The 22,648-nt window shown below is 35.1% G+C and overlaps 1 protein-coding gene and 1 long non-coding RNA gene across 4 annotated transcripts; one reads left to right on the top strand and one right to left on the bottom strand.

Moving 5' to 3' along the window:
- Nucleotides 1-6,558: 6,558 nt before the first annotated feature.
- LOC122591349 lies at nt 6,559-17,630 on the bottom strand. Of its 3 annotated transcripts, none has more exons than XR_006322694.1 (3): nt 16,507-17,630; nt 15,576-16,391; nt 6,559-7,057 (listed from the first exon to the last, which is right to left on the bottom strand). It is a non-coding gene; the product is annotated as an uncharacterized LOC122591349 (long non-coding RNA). The 3 variants fall into 3 exon arrangements; XR_006322693.1 differs by lacking the exon at nt 6,559-7,057 and adding an exon at nt 8,703-8,963; XR_006322692.1 differs by lacking the exon at nt 6,559-7,057 and adding an exon at nt 8,703-8,963 and having other exon boundaries at nt 15,576-16,379; nt 16,507-17,629.
- On the top strand, nt 6,591-9,448 carry LOC122591347 (UPF0481 protein At3g47200-like). The gene is made up of 2 exons (XM_043763611.1): nt 6,591-6,732; nt 7,911-9,448. The coding sequence occupies exon 2, from the start codon at nt 7,944-7,946 to the stop codon at nt 9,225-9,227; it is 1,284 nt and encodes a 427-aa protein (XP_043619546.1). The 5' UTR covers nt 6,591-6,732; nt 7,911-7,943; the 3' UTR covers nt 9,228-9,448.
- Nucleotides 17,631-22,648: the final 5,018 nt, after the last annotated feature.

Here is a 22,648-nt window from a genome sequence, read left to right on the forward strand (position 1 = left end):
AACCCTTCTGCTCCAAATGTGGATGCTTTAGATCTTGAAGTGTTGGAGGTGTCTGCTACTGACAAGGGAAAGAAGAAGAGGAATGGGGCTGGTTTTGATGTTCCAAATATTGTTGCTGGTCGTGTGAAGAAGAGGAAAGTTGGAGATGATGTGAAGGCTGCTAAGTTTCAAAAGCCTTCTGATTCCAAAACAGGTATCTTATTTATTATTTATGTTTATCATTTTTTGTGTTCAGGCTTTCCTGAATACATTTCTTTCTTATAGGTTCTCACGGAATGTTTAGTTGGATGGAAAGGGAAGACATGAATGCTGAGGATGTGAAGAGAATGGATGGGATGGATAATGAGACTTTCCTGAGAGTGTTCAAAAAGGACCGCCAACTGCACACATATCTGGATTCGGTGGCTGCCAAGCGTTTCACAAGGATGTCTTTGGACCTTAGATCGAAGAGTCTGGAGGTGCAGTCTATGTTGGCTACCATTGATGATCTCAAGGCAAGGGAAGCCCGATTTGTTACATCTGTGGAATCATCAGATATTGTGCAAGACTTGAAGCAAAAAATGAACGACCTAAAGGTAGAAAATGTTGTCCATGGAGAAGTTGTGGCCAAGGTGAACCAAGAGTTGGTTATGGAACAGAGCACTTGCAGGGTCTTGCGTGATGAGCTGAACATGTTGAAGGATGAGAGGGTTAGGATTGTAACAGAGGTCATCCCATATGTTTGTAAGTCATTGTTGTATTCTGATGAGGTGGGCCAGCTTTTGGGTGAGTTGACGTCTACTGAGAGGGCGGAGGAGAGAGCCACTGTGTTGGATGAGTTTGCAGTGGAAGGGAAGTGTGACGTCCGTTGCAGGGCTGATTATGTTGTTGATGTTGCTCACCAGGTGGACCTTGTGGACCAGAGGTGGAAGGATGTTGTTTTTCCTTACTTGGCCAAGGTTGTTGCTGACCCTACTGCTGCTGTGGATGACCTGCTGAAAATTGTGCCTGATACCATCGTTCCGGATCCTGAGGTTGATCTTTAGTGAAAAAAGTTGCTGGCCTGTGTGCCTTGATCTTGGCGTTTGTGCCTTTTAAGACATCTATTATTCTGCAGTTTATGATGCTGCTTTAAACAATTTCTTTTGTTATGTGAATATCTTGTCCTGCTTTATGTTGCAGGTGAATATTTCGGACTAAGTATGTGGATACTTTGTCTTAATATAGCTGGTTTTCTATATTTTGTGTTTTGCTTATTTTGCAGGAGGTTTTATATCCTCAATTTGGCTGTGTTTTGCAGTTTATGACTGCTTTTATATCAACACTTATTTTATGGATACCTACGATTTTTATCATGCTTTTTTATGGATATATATCCGGTGGTGATGTATATATTTACCAGGGGACTACATTTTGGAATTCCAAAGAATTCTTGTCCTCTTAAATTTTCTCCGGAGTTCTTTGGGTTGTATGGGCGTCCCAATTTGGGTGCTCTTGGCACATATTGAATGGATTAAACAAGAATAACGAGCCTTTATTTAATAAAGATGAGGTTACAGACCATAGCCTCTAGGCTTTTTCATGATAAAAATGGAAAATAAATTTTGTGGGACAGATGTCACATATTCAATCGTCCGAGGTAAGGTCCTTCGCTCCATGAGAGCCAATGCGGCCCGTCATGCCTTTCCTCGGTCATTCTTCTTTCCTTCGTTTTCAGGGTCCCAATTCCTCCTTCCGACTGCTATTTAATCATCCCGTGCACCACGGATGGTATCATTTCAAACTTCTGGATCCCAGGTCTCCCAAGGATTGCTTCGAAGGGTAAATCTCCTTGCACCACGAGGAATGATATTTTATTGTGCGTTCCCATCATCTTTTTCCAATTGTTACTTTGGCTGTTAGTTTTTCGATGGGTTTCTCGGTTCCCCCAAAGTATCCTTGGACCAGAGCATCAGTTCTTTTGAAATTCATTCATGACACATGATGTAATTTCCAAAAGGCCTTTTCGTAGAGAACATCACATTCACTTCCCGTACCCACACAAATCTCCTTCACCTTTGAGATCTCGAGCATCGCTGAGATTGTGAGGGGATCCTAAAAGGCTCGGGTGTTACAGATCGAGGGGAATGTGATGTGCATCGTGTTACCCCTATATGTCTTCGGGAGCGGACGTTCTTTCCCTGTTCTTTTTTTGATGATGGTGTAAATAGTTTTCTCTGGTCCTTTTTTCTTCTCTTATAAGTCGTCCTCTTTTTTTTTTTGTCGTACGGTTTTGACCAAATGCGACAACTTTCCTTCGTTGATTGCTTCCTCGATGGCTCTTCGGAATTGCCAGCAGTTGTTGATGTCGTGCCCATTGTCCCTGTGAAACTCGCAATACTTTTCTGGTTCCCTTCTGTTTCTTCCACTCAACATAGACGGCGTCGGGAAGGTTTTCACGACAGACTCAGTAAGTAGGATTTTCCTGGGGCTTTTATACATCTCCGGAAGGTTAACTTCGACTTGTCCTTTTTCTTCTTTGTAATAGGGGTTGTATCGGGAGGTTTTATAATCTTTTTCGTTTCCCCATTTCCCTTTTCATCCCGCAGGGGATTCTTTGTCCTCCGAGGAACCGGAATTTCCCTTCGAGGCGGTGTCCCTAGCATCTAGGTATACGTAGGCCCTTTTCTGAACCGCCTCGTAGGTTTTCGGCAAATCTATGTATAGGAATTCAACCAATCCCGGGCTCCTAAGGCCATGCAGCAGAGCTGAGATTCTCTAAGACTCAGGCAGGTCCATTATGTCTTCGGTTTCATGGGTGAAGCGGTCCAAAAATGTTCTGCTCCCCTCGGTATCTCCTTAGCCCATGGGCGGCTACGTGAAGTTTCTTGTGCTTCTTTTGCTGGCTGAAACGCGCTCAGAATTTTTCTTTAAGGTTATCGAAACTGGTAATAGATCCTTTCGTCACGCTCTTCAGCCATTCTCTGGCGTCTCCCTTGAGGAGGTGTTTAAATGCTCGACACGCAACAGGTACATTCCTGACTTTCACCTCTGATACTCCTTCGAATGCCTCCAGAAAATCGTCAGGGTCGCTCTTTCCGTCGTACGTACCCAGGTGCGAAGGGTACTTCAGGTCCTTTGGGAGGGGATAGTTTTGTATCCATGCTACGAACGGAGAGTTTTCAACATTACAACCAACCGTTTGCAATTCCAGAGGGTTCTGAACGACTTGGACCCTTCGTCTCGGTGGATCGTAAAGCTTTAGATCAACCACGGGTCTTCTTTCGGTACGAGGACAATGCTCCGTATGCTCTTGTGTCGTATCTACGGATGCCTTCTTCACGCAGTTTGCCTTGGGGATCTTGGTATCTTTCAAGCTTGCGGGTAGTGTCATCTCCCACAGGCGCGGACCCCATCTAATGATTGCTATCCTAGTGGACTCCAAGGTTCGTTCGTCCCCGGGGGTCCTTAGGGGGCGTCCGTTCCCTCGAGGGAAGGCGCCTCTCAGATCTGGAAGCTTCGTTGATCTGAAAGGACCTTTAGTCTGAAGGGGTACAAATCCGGAGGCCTTCGCTGTTGATCCCAAAACCGTAAAGGTTTCTTATTCCACCTTGGGGGAGCCTTCGGAGTCCCCTCGGTAGCATAATCGGAATGTACCCTTCTTCTGTTGCTTCATCGAAGTCTAGCACCCTGCTGGTACTGCCAAAGGTCCCGATACTTCTCAGGTGCCTCACGGTTCTCTGAATGTGATCATAATTTCGAAGGATCTAGTTGGGGTCGAATAACGGCGGGTCTCTGCGAGGGGATCCTGCTGAGAATGTCCCTTGTTCTCCTCTCGTCTGAGTCGATCGGTCCGAGTTCTGATTAGCCTGGTGATCGGTTTGTTGATCGCCGTTGCGAGGTATTTCGATTGCTGGTGGAGTGTACCCGGTTGAGGCATTTTCAACCGTTTCCTGTGTGTTTTGTTCAGAACTGGGCGAAACATTGGCCATTTTTCCTAAGATTTGATTCGTCGTAAAAAACAGAATTAGGGTTTGAGGGATCTAAATGCCGGGTCACACGGATGGCGCCAAATTCGTACGAGTATTAATACTAGTAATTAATATGACATGATTTGTATCACTAGAGAAAGCCTACAATTTAGCGGAAACTAACAAACCAATGTTTAGTTTGTTTTTTATATCTTAAAAAAATAAATACATTTATTTATGACATCATAATTATTAACTTTTAAAATAAATTAAAGAAAGAAAGGATTTTAAATGTGCCAAATAAGACTTTGTTTTAGCTAAATTTTAGCATTGGACTTTAGGTTTATATATATAAAAGATTGTACGGTATTATAAAGAGTAATGCCATCATGAGTTGATGACGAACTAATAACAAACAAAATTTCTACAAACATATATATTATTAATTAAATTAAATGTAAAAATATATTTTTTTTAAAGGTGCAATGCCGAAGCATTTCCCACCATAACATGATAAGAACCAACTCGGCAAAGAAAAAATAAATTTACATAAAATTAGTCAACCACATTTTCGCACCGGCTTGTAAATATTGTAATTTGTAAGATATTGTAAAGAGCATTTCTTCTTAAAAGGTTTTGTAATAGTTAATTAAACTTATAAGTATTTTATTCATTCTAATCACTTGAGATTCTTCTTTTTAGATCAAAATGTCTCTATATATTTTCCTTTATCGATATTACCGTACAAATTAATTAAACTTATAAATATTTTATTGATTCTAATCACTTGAGACTCTTCTTTTTAGATTAAAATGTCTCTCTGTCTTTTCCTGTATCGATATTACCATACAAATCATCAATTACTTTCAAACTTCTCAAAAAAATAAAAATTATTGATAAACCCAAGCTATTTAATATAATTATAATACTCTTAATAATATTATTTACAACATACACCATTCAATTATTAATATAGATAATTACTTGTTTTACATCAATTACTTTACATTAATAATCACACTGTCACCACCACCATCATCGCCATCGTCAGTGACACCAATGATCACTGTCATCATAACTTCACATCGCACATAAACATGTTTAGTCCTTTTAAAATGATGTGACCCAATGATTTTATTTAAACTTCAAATGAGTGTGTGATTTTATGATCATAACAATAAATACTCCAATGAAAAACTCAATGTTTCTAACAATAATCTAACTAACAATAATACAATGTAATTAACTAAAATCAGATCTAAAATGAACCATAATAGATCCAAAAGCAACTAAATCTTAAAAATAAGTACAAAATAAAAATAAAAAAGAAATAAAGAGATAAAATTAAAATTTAATCCCTAAGAAGTTGAGAAACGCAAGATTAAGAAAGAATATTTACTAACAAAATTATTTTCAATTTTTTGTGAGTGGCCTTTTAAAGTTTATGAATTTAATTTATGGTGGTATAAAGGGTTTGTTTTTTCATATTTGGGTGAATATATCATTACAATAGCCCTCTCTCTCTATGTCTTTGGTAGTATTTAAAGTCATGACCTATATCATTACAATAGCAATTTCTTTGGTAGTATTTGAACTCATGACCTCCACTGGACCAAAATTAAGTTTTTTTGTTTTTGAAAGGTTTAGATTAATCATCGCAGCAAAGACTTTAGCCTAAACTAATTTTAAGTATTTTTTTTTACACTCCAATATCCAGTAAAAAGAAAAACCCCCTAACTAACCGCCCAAAGCGCAACACTAATCCGAGATGAAACCGTGCTCCCTCCGGTTCGAACTCTGGTATCAACCATCATTGGAAGACTTTTTGCCTTTTGTGTCTGCACTGGCAAGTGGCATGGACCAAATTAAATTAACATTTTAATATTTAAATAGTAAATTAAGTTAACATATTAAATAGTATTTTGACCAACCTTAGAAATTAATCTTATTTAACTGGACTAATAATCATACCTTCATACCATCAAAGAAGAAACATAAACTAGTCTTAAACAAGCAAATCAGGTAACCCATTCAAATTGTTATGTAATGTATCTTTGATCTTTCTCAATCTTTTAGAACAATAATCTAATATATGGGCAAACTAGCTTACATCTTCTCTTCAGTGGCGGATCCAGGATATTAACTCATGATGGTCATTGAGACATAGTCACATAAAATGTGGTACGCTTCGGTACGGGTACGCAATTCGCTCTTAATGACGAATTCGGTACGTAAGGGGTATACTCATTTCGGTACGAAGCGGTATGAAATGATACGATATACTGTGAATTCGGTACCAAAAATAAAAAATAAATAAAACAAATTTTCATAATATAAAGTTGAACAACTTTTGTAAAGTTATAAAGTTAAACATAACATTAGAAAATACGATATAAATAAAAACATCAATTGAAATCTAATCTACTGATATCCTATCCTTTTTCCTCTAGCATCTTTTATGTATACTTTAAAGAAAGACCTCATTCTTTATTTTTTCGACAAAAACAGTAGAACATCATAAACTATAAGACTATGACACATCAATAGAATAAACAAATGCCACTTAAGAAATACTCCAAAAAAGTAGGTAAATAGCAAGTGACAACCAGCTGTATGCAACAAGTCAACATTTAATAATTATAATATACTATTGATTATTATCATTATTTAATATACAAAGACATGCGGCTGCTTTTCACTCTTCGTTACTTATGATACGGCGGTCCTTCATCTGCTTCCATGGCGCCATGACGGTACTTCTCTGATGGTGAATCTTAATAATGGGATGGATCTTTCATCACAGGTAATCCATATAATTATATCATATATTTCTATTTCTCTTCCTATTCTTCTTCTTCTAAAGTGATGTCCGGCAACCACCCATCGAATACCACTATGTCCGCCGACCAAAAAACGAAGAATTGAATTCGGTGATTGCGAAACAGAAGTCGACGATTGGAACTGACTCAGTTCGTCGTACCCTGCCGACTCGGTTCACAGTACCCTATCAACTCGGTTCGATGTACCCGCATCGTTCGGAACGTTTTCGTATTGCGTTCCGTACATTTTGTACCAATACACAGGATTTTGAGCGTATTCTGTGACTATGCATTGAGATTTCACCACGACTTAGTCACGACGGGAAAAAAAAAATAAAATGGATCAGGTCGGGTCAAAAATATAAAACCAAAAGTTATTAGATTGAAGTTGTTGGAGTTGTCACTCTCCAATCCTATATTTTCAATATCAATTAAATTAAATAATTTACTAATTTCAAATCGGTGACTACTTCACATATTCACACCATCACAATAAGGTATAAACCCAATATTCATATTTTTATTTCGTTTTGGAACTACCCAGCTTCTTATTTACTCTATGTCTCTCGTACTGTAATTAATAAGAAAACAAAATGCCTACGATGGAGTGTCTGTAAGTGTGTGCACGTGTATTTTTCATTTCACCATCAATATTCATTAGTTATAGCCCATAAACTCTATTAGTCATTCTCGATGGAGCTTGTGTTTGGAATTGTTAAAATGGTAGACAGAAAGTAAATTATGTATTTTGTCTTTTTTGGATAGTTAATTAATTGGACTTTCTTTATTGTTTTTTAAGAACTTATGGGGCTTTTTTTCCTAAGGAGGTTCACGCAAAAGTTGTTAGGGGTTCCGTCATATTTTTATGGGAAACTGCGGGGTAAAGCAAAGCTTAGGTACTACACACACAAACATGCCCCTTGATTTTACACTTTTATCCTTCAATTTATATATGTATCAAAAATGCCCCCTGATTTTTAACTTGGCTGTACCTATCATATGTACAGCCGCTGTACGTATGATATCCCCTATTTTTATATGGACTTTGTAAAGAAAATAAATTTGCAATGGTCGTCCATTGAACCCTATAGTAACAATGTGAATCCGCCAGTGCTTAATTCTCTTTCACTAGCTAATACCCTTTTTTTCTTTTGTTTCATAGATTCCTTCATAGAAAAACAAGTCAACATCAGTAATGGCAAATAATCTACAACATAATGTTCCTATTGATCATGTCAACCAACGCCCATCTATTTGCACGGTTCCCAGTGTACTTAGAGATCTTAGCCCTGATTCATTCAAACCTCAGTTGGTCTCTATAGGACCTCTACACAAGAAAGAAACAAATGTGCAATATATAGATAGCCTGAAAAGGACTTATCAGGATGACCTATTGAATCGTCCAACTTCCCCACCAAAGCAGCCCAAAACAAAATTAGAAGACTGTTTGGAAAAAGTCAACGCTTCAATAGCAAAAATCAAGTCGTCTTATTCTGCAACGGAATATAGTGAGGACCAACTTGCCAATATGATGGTCATGGATGGTTGCTTCATACTAGAGTTCTGCTGGAAAGATTATAAGGAGGAACCATCCATGTTGAAGAAGTTACAAAGGAATCGGATTGCCGTTGACTTGATGCTACTTGAAAACCAAATACCTTTCTTTGTTCTTCAAGATATCTTTGACCTCACCAAACCCGATTCCCTAAGTCTTTCCCTTACTTCCCTTCTCCAAAAGGTTCTATTAAGGGACCTCCATCCGTTTTACATTTCCCCAGATGAGTTTTCATCCCCAAATGTCTTAAATAATTCAAATCATGTTCATGTTCTTGACTGTCTGCACAAAATTTACCAATTTGAGTCATCAGAGATTGCAGATGCTCGGACAGCCTTGAATTACAGTCACTCAACTGTAAACTTGATGAGTTCTGGGGTCATTTTCAAGCCTCAGAAAAATAAAAATACGGCAATGGCCATGGAATTTGTCGAAGCATCTTCATCTGCTTTGGTTCCTTGGGGGAAGCCTACTCTTGTAATGCCAACACTTGTTATTCAAAATTATACTGAGGTAGTTTTGAGGAACTTCATTGCATATGAGCAATTGTTTCCGGAAGTAAACTATTGCTTCACATCTTATTCATTTGCCATGGATAAGCTAATCGATAATGAAGCAGATGTTGTTAAATTGGTAGAATCACGAGTCCTGATACACCATCTAGGTTTCCACAAAGAGGTTGTCAAGTTGATCAAGAGCATATGCAAAAACATAGAAGTTGAGCAATTCTATTACAGCAAAGAGATTAAAGCATTGGATAAATACTACAATTCTTTTTGGCCCTACAATCTTGGAGATCTTAGACGCAAATATTTTGACAGTCCCTGGGCGATTATGAATGTACTTGTTATTTATCTGTCTTTGATTCAGACCGTATATGCTATCTTGTCCTATGTTGACAAGTCCTCATCAGATAAGCGGTAACTACTTTGTGCCGATTGAAGCAATGTAGCAACGACCAAAATTCCAGGTTTGCCTTTTATTCTTTTGTTGGTCATCCATGTTGTAAAACTACGTTAAATTCAGTGTCCAGCTTGATGTAATTTTGTGATGATATGTACTTTCCTTAAAGTTCTCGTTCGTTTTTGCATTGTGTAATAATTAATTGACGTACAAGAAATAATCCAAACTTTTGGTTATAGCAATCACTCTCATGAAATATTTTAGACTTGATTCTTGTAGTATCACAGTATTCATGTCTACTTAAAACAAATATATGATATTGCTAATTTTGGTTGTTCCTAAAGTCGATTGTTATAGATATATTCACCAACAATTGATAGATTAGTATCGCGGGTTTGACACTTAGAGGTCGGGTTCATATCAACCAAAATGCTTCTGATATTGGAGACACGGGTTTTTTAATGACGAAATTCTTTTAAAAATTTGAAATTAGGTATAAGAAGACGCCACTTAGCCCAAATAAATTTTTTGTTCAAATATATATAATGTAGTTACTTTAGACTCAAAGGAGTGGGGGACTCCTACACCGTTCTTTGCCCAAAGTTCGCACACCGCCCCCCTTCGGCAACTCCCCTTTCAGGTGACTTCCACAAGTGGCTTCTCCTCTTTTGACTTTTGCGTGGATCAAGAAAAGGACAAAGAATATTCCTTCTTTATTATTATTTTTTTCTCTTTCCCTTATATATATATACAACACTTCTTTACCCCACTTGTCATATGACGTAAATCGCCCCACTCTTCAAAATTCACCAATTTCCACTTGGGCAACTCTTCTTACAACACGACACATGACGCAAGTCGTCCCTCCCTCCCTTTTTTCCCACTCCTCTTAGTCTTAGAACTCTTAAAAAGAGTCGAGAACTTTTAGTATTTTTTATGGGAAAAATACATTTTTCGTCGCGAAGTTGACAAGATTTGTACTTTTCATTCATAAAGAGAAAAAATAGCAAAAAAAACTCTAAGCTTAACAATTTTTGCATTTTTTTTCCTAGCGACTGACGTCGTTAAATTATCTTCATTATATGAGGGTATTTTCGTGAATTCCCTATCATCTTCTTTTTTTTCTTCCCTTTTTTTTCATAGGTCTTTCTTTTAACTTACTTCCTATCCATCTTCATCAATCAATCCATCTAGATCACATCTATATCCATATCTATATCCATCAAAACAACGTATATAGAGTAAAACTATTGTAAGAACAAAAAAATTGTCGAGAACTGCGAGAACTAATCATTTTTATTAGATTAATTAGATCAAAGGTTAATAATAGACAATGGCATTTTTGTATAACTTTGTCCATTTAAACACCATAATTTAATGAAAAGGGTAGAATGGGTATTTAGAAAATAGGATATTAATAACACAATTAATTTATTAAAATTCAAAAATATCCCATCTATTTTTACGATTAACTTATTAATCCGTTAACCACATAGCCATTGACTTTTCAAATATAAAAAAAATCATAGCCAATTGGAATCATGATTTTCAAGTAACTAAAGGAGACGTCGCTCTTTAATTTATTTCATAACTATTAATGGTCGACTACAACGGATACATGTGTATATACACCCATTAAACAACTTGAATATGTTTAATCCCAACAAACACATTATAAATCCTAACCACCCCAAAATCCCAATCCAAAAAATTCAATATCCAAACCCTCACGTTTGTTCTCACTTTTAATCCTCTTAATTGTAGTTTCTATCTCCGCAATCGCCCCACAATAAAATTACAATCAAAGTTTGGAAAAACGCACCACACTAAAGCCATAATACGATATTTTGAAAAAGGGGCAATAAATATGTCTTGCTATATGTTTCTCTACTGATTATTTCTCCGGTAACTTGAGGTACTTGTCTGAAAGTTTTTCCGGTAAATAGATCAAAATCAAAATGAAAATGTGATTTTCGTAGCTTCTTCAGTTGTATTACCCAGATGAGAAACAATAGTTCCATACGTTGGCAACCTTATCCATTTTTTGGATCTGAAAGATTTTCATCATACAAGTTGAAACAAGGGTAAAACGACCTTTTGCTGTTTTCCGGGGAGTTTGATGCGTTTCGTTATTATAGAAAGCTAATTTTTAATTAATAAAACACTGTTTTAAATTTATAAAATGTTATACAAGTAAATATCTCAACAAAACGCAAACTAACGAGCAGTGGACCCGATCAAAAGTAGATAGTGTTGTGGTAAGTACAAGATCGTTCGCAAGGATGCTTGCACTACCGAACCTAGGCATGAGCACGGGTCAAAATATGGCCCGATTCGAACCGGACCGGGAAGGCCCGAAACCCGAAATGGCAAGAAAGTGAAAACCGAAGCCGGGCCCGTTACCCTATCGGGAGGCTCGGTTCGGTCCGGGGTTAAACCTGGTCGGGTTCGATTTTTTAAGGCTTGGCGCGAAATGGAAACAACAATTGGTTTGGAGCATGATTTTGTTTTGAATATGACTTCACCATGAGATGTGTTGGTTTTTAGATGTTGGTTTTTAGAGGTACAAAAGAAGAAAAGAAAATACTTCTTTGTTGTGAATTGTTTGGATTTGCTATGTTCCTTGATTTTGATATTCTTTTCTAGAAAACTTGGTGCTTCAATATTGGGCCTTTTATCATGTACCACCATTGGTGTTCCTTAGCTTTGATAGTGTGATCCGTGTTTGCCTGGCCTACTTTGTTTGGCTTTGATGAAGTTCACATACGGAGGATTGGTACCTCTCTTTTTTCTTTGTGGATATTTTGTTGTAAAGTGATATATGAATATTTTATAGATATAGATTTATAAGTAAATATAAAAAGCCAAGAGTGTTATCTCTTTTTGTAACATCCTCTATTTTCACCCGTTTGACTTTGTGTGTAATTTAACTAACATTCTCATTTAATGATATGATTGATTTCGTTTTGTGACTAAATGACTAGTTAATGTGTTTGACGGGTCGATTGACCAACTTATTATGTGACTCGGTGTATGACAAATACTTAGTTTAACTAGTTAATGTGATGGGTCAACCCATGGGTACCATCCTAGACTCATGACCCAAGACTTGAGCCAACCATATCCCCTCCCAACTCTTACACCCATTCCCCCCATTCATTGATTATCCTATCTCTCTCTAAACCTTACAAGACACACACACAAACTTACACCTCTCTCTCATTTAATTCTTATACCATTTAATGTTTTTAAGTTAAATTAATACAAGAATCATCATCATTATATCTTCATTATCCAAAATTTAGGAATTCAGGGTGCAAGGAATCTCCATTTTAGCTCAATTTTGGATTTATCTTCTTAGAAGTGATTTTGTAAGTTAAATCTAACTCAACTTCATCATTTCTTGTTCTTATTTATGTTTCTTGGTCAAATTTGGGTTTAAAATGAATATGGGTCAAAAATTAGGGTTCTAGTTTATTTTAGAGTATGATTTGGTCTTTGATTGTGCTATGGAAGAGTTTGGATAATGGGTTTTGGTCAAATTATGCTAGTAACATGTTTGGTAGCTTCAAAATGGTACCAAAATGGTCAAAAACGAGATTGGAGTCGATTTTAGTGTCGAAAACCCCTTTTGGTTGATGAACAGCCCAGAAATGCACCGCACAGATTTTGTGCGCCGCACAAAGCACCTCAGTAAAAATGGAAAACTCATTTGTGCGTCGCATGAATTTCATGCGCCGCACATCTCGTGTCAATTTTGGAAAAACTCATCTGTGCACCGCATGGATTGCATGCGCTGCACATCTGGCCTCAAAACCTTTGGAAAGTTTGCTTGTGCGCTGCACAAAGTTCGTACACCGCAAACCTTCCCTTTTCAAAGTTCAAGTTCTATTTCCGTTATTTGAGCTTTCTTTGGGGTTGTGGTATGGCATATCAAGTTAGACCTTATCGTTTGGGGCACCTTGTGTTGACTTAATACTTGTGAAGTAGGTTGGGATCGTTGTTGAACGTTGGAACAAATTCTCACGTTTTTGGAAGCAGTAGATTGCGAGATTGCGTTAGATGAGTTCTGTAGCTCCCTACTCGCTTGAGATTCGGGTTGGAAAGTGTACATGTGTTGTTTGATTGATTTGATTGACAGTTTATTGATGGTTTGGTTGATTTTGTGTTGGATTGTGATATTATGAATTGTTTTAGGATAGTTGTGCTTACATGGAAGTCGGTTATGCCTTCAAAGGGTTTTAGATGTGGTGGGAAGACTACGGGTGACCCTATATATAAGCATCCAGAACTTGATGAAAGCAAAACCCTCTAAAGTGTATGTACGTGTTGTTTAATGGAATTGATGGATACTGGGATTGTATTTGGAATGAACATTTACGCTTTGCCACTTTTGAATTGTGCGGTACACACGCAAGCATACTTTTGAATTGTGCGGTATACACACAAGCATACTTTATTTGTGCGGTACACATGTAAGCATACTTTATTTACGCAGTACATACGCAAGCATACTTTATGTGTGTTGTACACACACAAGCATACTTAAATTGTTGCATCGATGACGTCGTTGATACACATTCGATATACATTATGGCATTGCATACATATGAGGCATGATTTGACGTTGGCATCACTTGTGATAATTTATTACACGTATTCACTTTACTCCATATGATCTTGTTGTGATTTGACATTGTGATTAGTAATGATGGTTCCTTGTGAACCATTACTACGAACTCACCAATCTCGTGTTGACTTGTTAGTACACTTTTCAGGTAACCAGGTGAACCCAAGACAAGATGCTTGATTGATAGATTGATGAACCCGAGCTTGAACTTTCATGGATCAAGAATTCATTTGCCCTTCTTTTGCATTATGCTTAGGATCATTTTCCATCTTTTGGATTGTTTTGTAAACGCTTGATGGCTATTTGCTCCCTATGCATTTTGTGGTTGTATTTGATTTAACTTGTGGAATTCACCGAATTCATTTAATTTCATTTAGTTGCCTACGATAATTCCATCATGTGCTATTTAATTTCTGTGATATTTTGAGCCCTAGCTCGGGGTGTTACACTTTTGGATGAGTAAGTACATAAGTGGTTGATCATACTCGCTTCCACGTACTCCTTCTAGTGACCTTTAGATTAGTGCATCTACCACCTTTAGATTAATGCATGTGGCTCATTATTAACATCATCCAAAACTCTCTTTCTTTTTTGCTTTATGACCGTTTTTCAATATGAAGAAGGCAAGAAAACACATTTCTTTTATCTCAATCAAACAATATTGTTTGAGCATGAAAATGTGGCGCTCAATCAAATAAGGGGTTTTAACCAATAAAATCATCAAGATCTCTTACCAAGTAGTGCAAACCTAATAAATTTTTAACGAATCTATGGTGTTTGATGATTTTCCCTGAAAGATGTATCGATCTCAGGAGGATATGATTGATTGATGATAATGTATTGATTGATTGTATAGTATATATATTTCTGAATATTATATATATATATATATATATATATATATAAGTTAACTTTCTGGTGAGAACAAGATTAAAATAATAATAATAAGAATAAGGGGTAAAATAGGAATTTTATCATGGGATGGATTTTTTTTATTTTAACTTCCATTTTTCTATTAATTTGAAATGTAACCACTTGTTAGTTCCTTGACGCTTGTTAGTTTCTTGACGTAAGGAACAAAAATTTCCATCATATCAATTTTTTAAATAACAAAACTTATATCATTAATCGTTTCATCCTTTTTAATTTTGTAAAATAAATTTATGGATGCACAAAATTATAAGTTATAAATAATGGATGCACAAATTTATAAACTATAAATTATGGATGCAAGTTTACATACACAAACAATAATGGATACACCAAATTTATGGATGCACATATTTATAAATTATAAAGTTATGGATGCACAAAATTATAATTATAAATAATTGGTGCATAAGGTTTTACGTACACATAATTAATGACATAAATAATGGTGGATGCACCAAATTATATATATAGATAAAAAGTTTAAGATTAGCAATTTTACATATACAATTTTTTTCTATAATAAAACATGGATGCACCAATTTTTATATACATATAAAGGATGGATGCACCAAATTTTAAATATACAGAAAATACAAAGAATTTATAATTCAAATTCAAAACCATTATGTATCTATCATAAAACAAGATTTATTAGAATTCAAAAATATTATTATTATTAAAACACAATCATTCATGCGCTAATAAATTAAATGCAGTATGAAAGCACATGGAGTCATCCATTCAATTTTATCAGTACAAGTCATATATATTATATATATATATAAAAGCTTCGCATGAAGACTTACCGATTGGGCCAGGCCCAACTCTTATGTAGGCTCGCCGAATTCCAATGCGACACTTTAACACTTCTCCTGCAAAGCTTAATCGAAGTGAGGCTTCGCAACAAGGAAAGTTCGCTGACACTTCGCTGCCAAACTCCCTTGACACTTCGCCTTTTATCTTTAAGTCCGGCTGGGCTCCACTCCAACTATTATATAAATATATTTAGCTTAGCTTCGATTAAGTCATAAAAGAATTGGAGACTTAAAGGTTTGCTGTCGCCCCTCTCATCTAATCTCGCTTAAGGTTAGGCTGTGGCCCACTCCAAGCTTCGTTGTGGGTGCACACGTCTTTTGTCCGGTTGTGAAGGCTCGTTGCTTAGACCATTTGTAGCCGTTCACCTTTTCACGTACACTTTTTCTTGTCACATAAGTATAACCTTCCCATTTTTTTCACATTTTACTTTTCTTCTTAACCAATCACCTTCAAATTATTACCCCACTATACTCATAATCTAACCAATCAAAATAAAGTGAAGCTAAATAATAAGATAAAGACAATTATTAGGGACCACAAAACCATAGGTGAACATAATCACTTTCTTCTCATCACCTACCCATTTAACCTATACCCCTTAACCGTTAACCTACTTCACCTTCTTATTTCACCTTCCTTCTTCACCCACCCTTAAGAATGGTCTTAGGTGAGAATCCCATCGAAGCTTAGCTGGATTCGTACCTCTCTTCTCTAGGCCCGATTCTCTCTCCCCATCCTTTCCTTAGCTTCGCTGGGTATTCTTTCTTTCTCTCAAGTGAAGGCTCGACATCCTTCTATTGTATTTTCTAAAATATTAGATTGTCAATTATGCTAAGAACCACAATTGACTCATCCATTTTAAGATCATGTTGTGCAAATCAACTAGTATGATAAATAAATTGCTCAGAGGAAAATTCTTACTTGAAGCGGCTTCTACTTTAAAATCATGAAGAAAAGTACATCTTCGCTATCTTCGCTTTCCAACATCAAAATCTGGTCCCTCATACTTTCAAGTTCGGCAAACATATTTCACACACCATGAAACGACTCGCTCGTATCAATTGGAACAAATTTAGAGCATTAGTGGATTTAAAATAATTAAAATCCAAGCATGCATAAGGCCTATATATATTGATCATCTTTCCGAAGTAAACCACAAAATGTGTCAAACACTTTGTTAAGAGATTTCAAACAATTTTAAAAGTGTGCCCAAACTATAGTTTGCCATTTAGTATAACCAAAAAGATGCAGTGTAAACTTGTTTGTTCCGGGTACAAATTAATATCGCTCGAAATTAAAGTGTCAAACACTAAATTAAACCCAATCCGACTATAATCATCGAATCAAATACAATCTAGTGAATAGAGACAATATCCAAATATCTGAATGCCAACAATTTTGATTGTATATTTAAACCCAGAAAATCCATATAACCAAACACACCAAAATTGTCCAATTAATGTCCAAAAGATTTGAAAGAGTTAACACCGTACCCAAATGTCCAATTAATCTCAGGCCATTAACCGGAGTTTTAAAACTTTTAATATTATAAAATTTATATACATCAATCTCAATGGAATTGATTTACAATTTGATGTACAAAATGACGTGCATATAACGTACACAAACAAATAAATGAGAATCTTTATTTGTTTCATGCGTGCAATCAAACAGGAAAGAACCATCGATTCATTTTGATTTACTAATCCAATAACATTGAAAACAACCATCGAACAACACCAAGTTTTAACAGTAATCAAATCTTAATAATGGTTTGTTCTTTGTTGGGAATATGTTAGAAAACGTACCGATTTGATCCCGTAAACATCGCATATAGACCTGTTCATGAGACTCTCATAGTCTCGTACCCTATCAACAAAATAAATAAATAACTTGGATTGAAACTAGAATCGTGTAAACATTTTCAGTACAAACCATTTGGAGGTACGCCCAAATGTTTGATCGGATAAGACTGATTTCCCAATCAAGAACTAGATTTTGATTCATTGAGAAATCTTGTACCAAAGAATATTTGATGGTTCGGAGTTCTTGCGTATTAACTAAAAGACACAAAGAATTCCACAAAACTAAATTTTGTGAGTGTGCCCACAAAGTAAAACATGGACGGTTGAGTGTGCCCACAAAGTTTGTATGTCATTTTGACAGAAAATTGAAGAATTGTGTTTTTCTCTCTATCTCAAAATGAAAATAAGATACGGTTATTTATGTATGGAGACATCTCTTAACCCAAACGACCATATATCTTTTCGTGTAGTGCCTGCCAAAGTATGGCCATATATATATTTTCCAAAGTTGATATATAACTACCAATATATACATTAACACTCCGGTAAAAACACTTTTAAAAATAAGAACGGTAAAAATATTTAAAAAAATCATTTTGATGCATTAAAAGTCCATAAAACTAACATAGTCAAAAACTAATTATCATTATTTAAGTGTTTAAAAACACATTGAGCTGTCAAAATCGAAAAAATCAAGTTTTTTGTTGGATGTATCATTTTGAAGAATATGTATCCAAGATAGATGCACACAAAAAAAAACTGGTATAATGTGAGACCTCCATCACCAAAACTGGTAATCTATTATAGTCTCTAACTTTAATTTCAAATTTCTTGACTAGTCAATGTGCCTATATTGTATAACAAACATAGAAATGTGGTGATCATTTACAATATGGGATTTCTATTACTTGGATTCCAATAGTTTAGGATTTAGACATTTGATCTTCCTAAATATACACTACTACAAAAATGGGCATTTGTCTATCTATATTTTACACAGTTATCCCGAAAACTATGTTAAAAAGAAAAAAACGGAAATTTTGACACAGTTGTAAACAACAACCTGTGTAAATAAAGTGACACGGAAACTTTCATACAATTCGTCACCCAAACTGTGTAAAATAGCATGTAACAAAAGCCCCCTTGGATTCCTGATTTAAATCTTTACACAGTTGGTAGTATTAACTGTGTAAAAAAACTGGTAGGTGTACGCATTTAATGTTGGACGACCATTTTACACAGGCATAAAATAAAACTGTGTAAAAAAATTCTGAAAATACCATTACATTCCTCCAGCCGTTGGAGTCTTATTTGTCCACAACTCTTCACTTTCCAAGATTTTCTCTTCAATAAAATTCTAAATTTTTTTTGCCTTCAATGCTTCTACTAACTATATAAGTGAGTATTTTTACATTATTATACATATTAAATATTATGTATCCTTTCATATTTAATATATCTTTTGTACTTTATATACTTTAATAGTAATAACTGCATTATATATGCATTTTGTTGTATTTGTTTTAATTTTTGTATCATATATATGTTTTTAGGTAAATCTTGTTTATATGGAATTGAAGAAGTTACTAACTTGATTATGGATTAAAGAGATACATGTGCTTTGATAAGGTAATACTTTTTCACTTCACATTAACTTAATTTTGATTATGCATATTCACTTGTATAATTGTGACATATATCATTTAGTATAGAAAGTTCATGTGTCGTAGGTCACCCGTCCGAAATAAATCCAATAGGGATTAATTTCGGATAGTCCCCGTTTGGGACTGTTTTTTGAATAATTTGTCTCATTTATGATGTGAATGCATATAATGATTTGATTATTTAAGAAAAATTTGGTAGACATTTCTCTTTGTTCCTACGAATATGTATTTTATATACATATTTGGGGAGTTAAGGGGAAATGTTGTCCAATTTTTCTTAAATTATCAATCTATTATATACATTTACATATGAGACAAAGTATTCAAAAAGCGGGTTACGATGACCACCCAACTTGTCCGGGATCGGTAATCATCATGCATTTAGTTAACAGTAATTTTTTAATGTTACAGATGGAACGGAGTTATTGGATGTACGAATAATACGGGTTACAATGGACGGTCATTGACCATGTCCATAATTGTAACTTGTTCTTACATATGTGTTGTGTAGATTCTAGTGATCATTTTGGACTTTGCACAACTACTTGCTTGTTGAGGTGAGTTTCGTGACCCCTTTTTATATTATTTCTTTGGGGAAAATAATGCTCAAAACACTTTTCATTTCTTTACTAGCTGTGCCAAAACTAGTTTGTTTTATTGGACAAATACGTGTAATTATGAAATGTGTATGCTAGCTTGCTTGTGTTGATTCCTATGATGCAATAGATGTCTGTCGATATCTATTGAACACTATTTACGGCAATAGATATCTGTCGATATCTATTGAATTGAAGACTATTTGATAACTATTAACCAACTTTATACTCCAGCTGGTAGTTGTTGGTAGGCAATGTGTGATTGAGTTGTTGGCAGGAGTGTTGGGGTTGTGTTGTTGGATAACTATGATGGCATTGATCAGTATTTGGTTTGCATACAGGCTGCTACATGTTTTACACTATTGTCCAAACCTCATATATCATGCACAACAAATTCATTTGTATTACTTTAAACCTACGAACTCACCAACATTATGTAGACATTTTCGAGCATTCATTTTCAGGTAATAATAATGTTTAAGGAGACTAAACATATGGGCTTTAGAAAGATCAATAAAAAGATCCTTCATGGACTCCTAGATTGCATTTGAAGAATTGAACTCTATTTGCTATTTGCTATATTTTTCTTTTGCTATTTGAGGTGTGTTGCCTAGACTTATCACGGTTGTGGGAATTACTTTTATTTGGATTTCATTTAGCAACACTCTATTATAAATTTCATGTGCTATGTTAAATCATTTCGTCATATCCTACGATTCCGCCTAAGGTGGGGTGTGACATAATGATAATTAGTTATACATTTTGTTAGTTTTATGGACTTTTAATGCATCAAAATGTAGTTTTTAAGTGTTCTTATTTGTTCTTATGTTAATTTAGTTCTCATTTGATGATCACCCTACATTAATATTAAACTAAACTCACGATTTTAATTTAATACCTAATATTAAACCAAATCCTCAATACGCAACCATCTTAATATACTCAATCGAGTTTGTACTCCCGCATCACCTAACCCGATTAACTGAATATTAAGATCAACCAATTGATAAGTTAATCCAATACCACTACGGAATATTGATATCGCTAAGATATCCAACATGTTTCATAGATACTTTCAAAGAAAAATAATTAGTTAACATTACTAATGGCAAATGATGATCAAAAACGTAACTATGTTCCTATTGAAATCGCAAGTCTTCTTCGTTGGGCAGAGAGCAGAGAGGGTGGATTTGTCAACCAACATCCATCTATTTGCAAAGTTCCCAGTGTACTTAGAGATCTTAGCCCTGATTCATTCAGACCTCAGTTGGTCTCTATAGGACCTCTACACAAGGAAGAAACAAATGTGCAAGAGATTGAAAGGCTATTATCTGCATGACCTATTGAAACGTCCAATTTCCCCACCAAAGCAGCCCAAAACAGAATTAGAAGACTTGCGAATACCAATGTAAGTAAATATATTTACGAATTAAATAAATCCTATTGATCATGTCAACAAACGTCCATCTATTTGCAAAGTCCCTAGTATACTTAGGGATCTTATCCCTGATTCGTTCAAACCTCAGTTGGTCTCTATAGGACCTCTACACAAGGAAGATACAAATGTGCAATATATTGAAAGGCTATAAGTTTGGTTGAGTGTAAACGCCATCAGTTTGCTCTAAAACATCACAAAAGTGGTCATTGCAATTGATTTATAAATTGCTCGGTTATTAATATTAATTAATTGCACACTTACAACTTCTTACTTCCAAAGACCAATAAGTGACAACAAGTGTGTGTTTTGATGTAGCGTGTGTTCAGTTTTCACACTACCTTTTACACTCAACATTTTAATTCCAACCATTTACATCGAAACCCAATTTTAATTTTTAAATCCTCTGAGACCAACAACTTAAACTTTCCAAATACAAGTAGTTTGGGCCACTGGCCAATCCGTCCGGCCCAACAAAAACTAGGAACCCGCCCATTACCCTACATGTCCATTTTTTCCCGAGGCTAAGTGGCTACCATATAAACATATCGAAACAGAAGCCATCTAAGATAGTTGTTAGCTGTAACAAGAAACAAATAGCAACATTCTACATCAGAAATCAGATTATGTGATATAAAAAGTATTAGATGGTAATTCATGATTTTTATCACGAAGTTAACACTTACGCGAAAAACTTTGATGTAAATATCACCTACTACACCTTTCAAAAAAACAAAAAAAAATTTCAACATATGAATATATTCGTGAAAACATTGAACGCGCGAAAAGCTTGTTGTGTTTGTTAATGTTTCCATGTTGTAAGGGCTATTTTGCATTCTTGCAACCAAAGTTATCTCTAATATATGTTCTCAGCTTAAGTAGTTGATGTGTGGATCACAATATAAATCCTTGGAGATCTTTTTATACGAATTTTGTAATTGACTTAATATGAAAACTTCTCCAACAGAAATTCAATGCATGGAGTTCAAAATTCTTACTCGATATAATCATATATAGTTTTGTGACTTTTGTCTATATAACAAAAAATCTTCCTAACTCTTTTTTATTCGTAATTCATTTCATGTCAAATCACCCCACTTTCCAAACACAATTATACATGTTTCAGATTTGGATTAATAGTGTGGATCAACCTTCTACCTTTTGCTTTTCATTTAAAATATTATTAATTAAGTACTTGAAATTGAATCTCGTTTTCAGCTTAGGATTAATTGTGTAGAGTATTTGAAATAGAATGACTAGACTAAAAATACAAGCAATTCAAAGAAACATAAGGTTATCAATGACTAGTTTGAAATAGGTATTTTTTTTTTAACACAAAAAATAGGTATAATTAATTTTGTTATTAGCTATTTGATAATCTAAGACACAATATCAAAACTAAAACTCGATATATATCTGAGGAATTATTGAATTTTGTTCTTTGCGTGGATGCTATTGTATTTTTACATGTGTAAAACTGTGCTTTCCCATGTGAAAGCATGTTTAGGCCTTCACAAATTAAAACATTATATTGTTCTACAAATAGCCTTGAACAAATTTAGA

Source organism: Erigeron canadensis, chromosome 3 (assembly GCF_010389155.1).
Source record: "Erigeron canadensis isolate Cc75 chromosome 3, C_canadensis_v1, whole genome shotgun sequence".
Lineage (NCBI taxonomy): Eukaryota > Viridiplantae > Streptophyta > Magnoliopsida > Asterales > Asteraceae > Erigeron > Erigeron canadensis.

Excerpts from the sequence above, each read along its gene's own strand:
- LOC122591347 (XM_043763611.1), top strand. The coding sequence starts at position 7,944 with ATGGCAAATAATCTACAACATAATGTTCCTATTGATCATGTCAACCAA.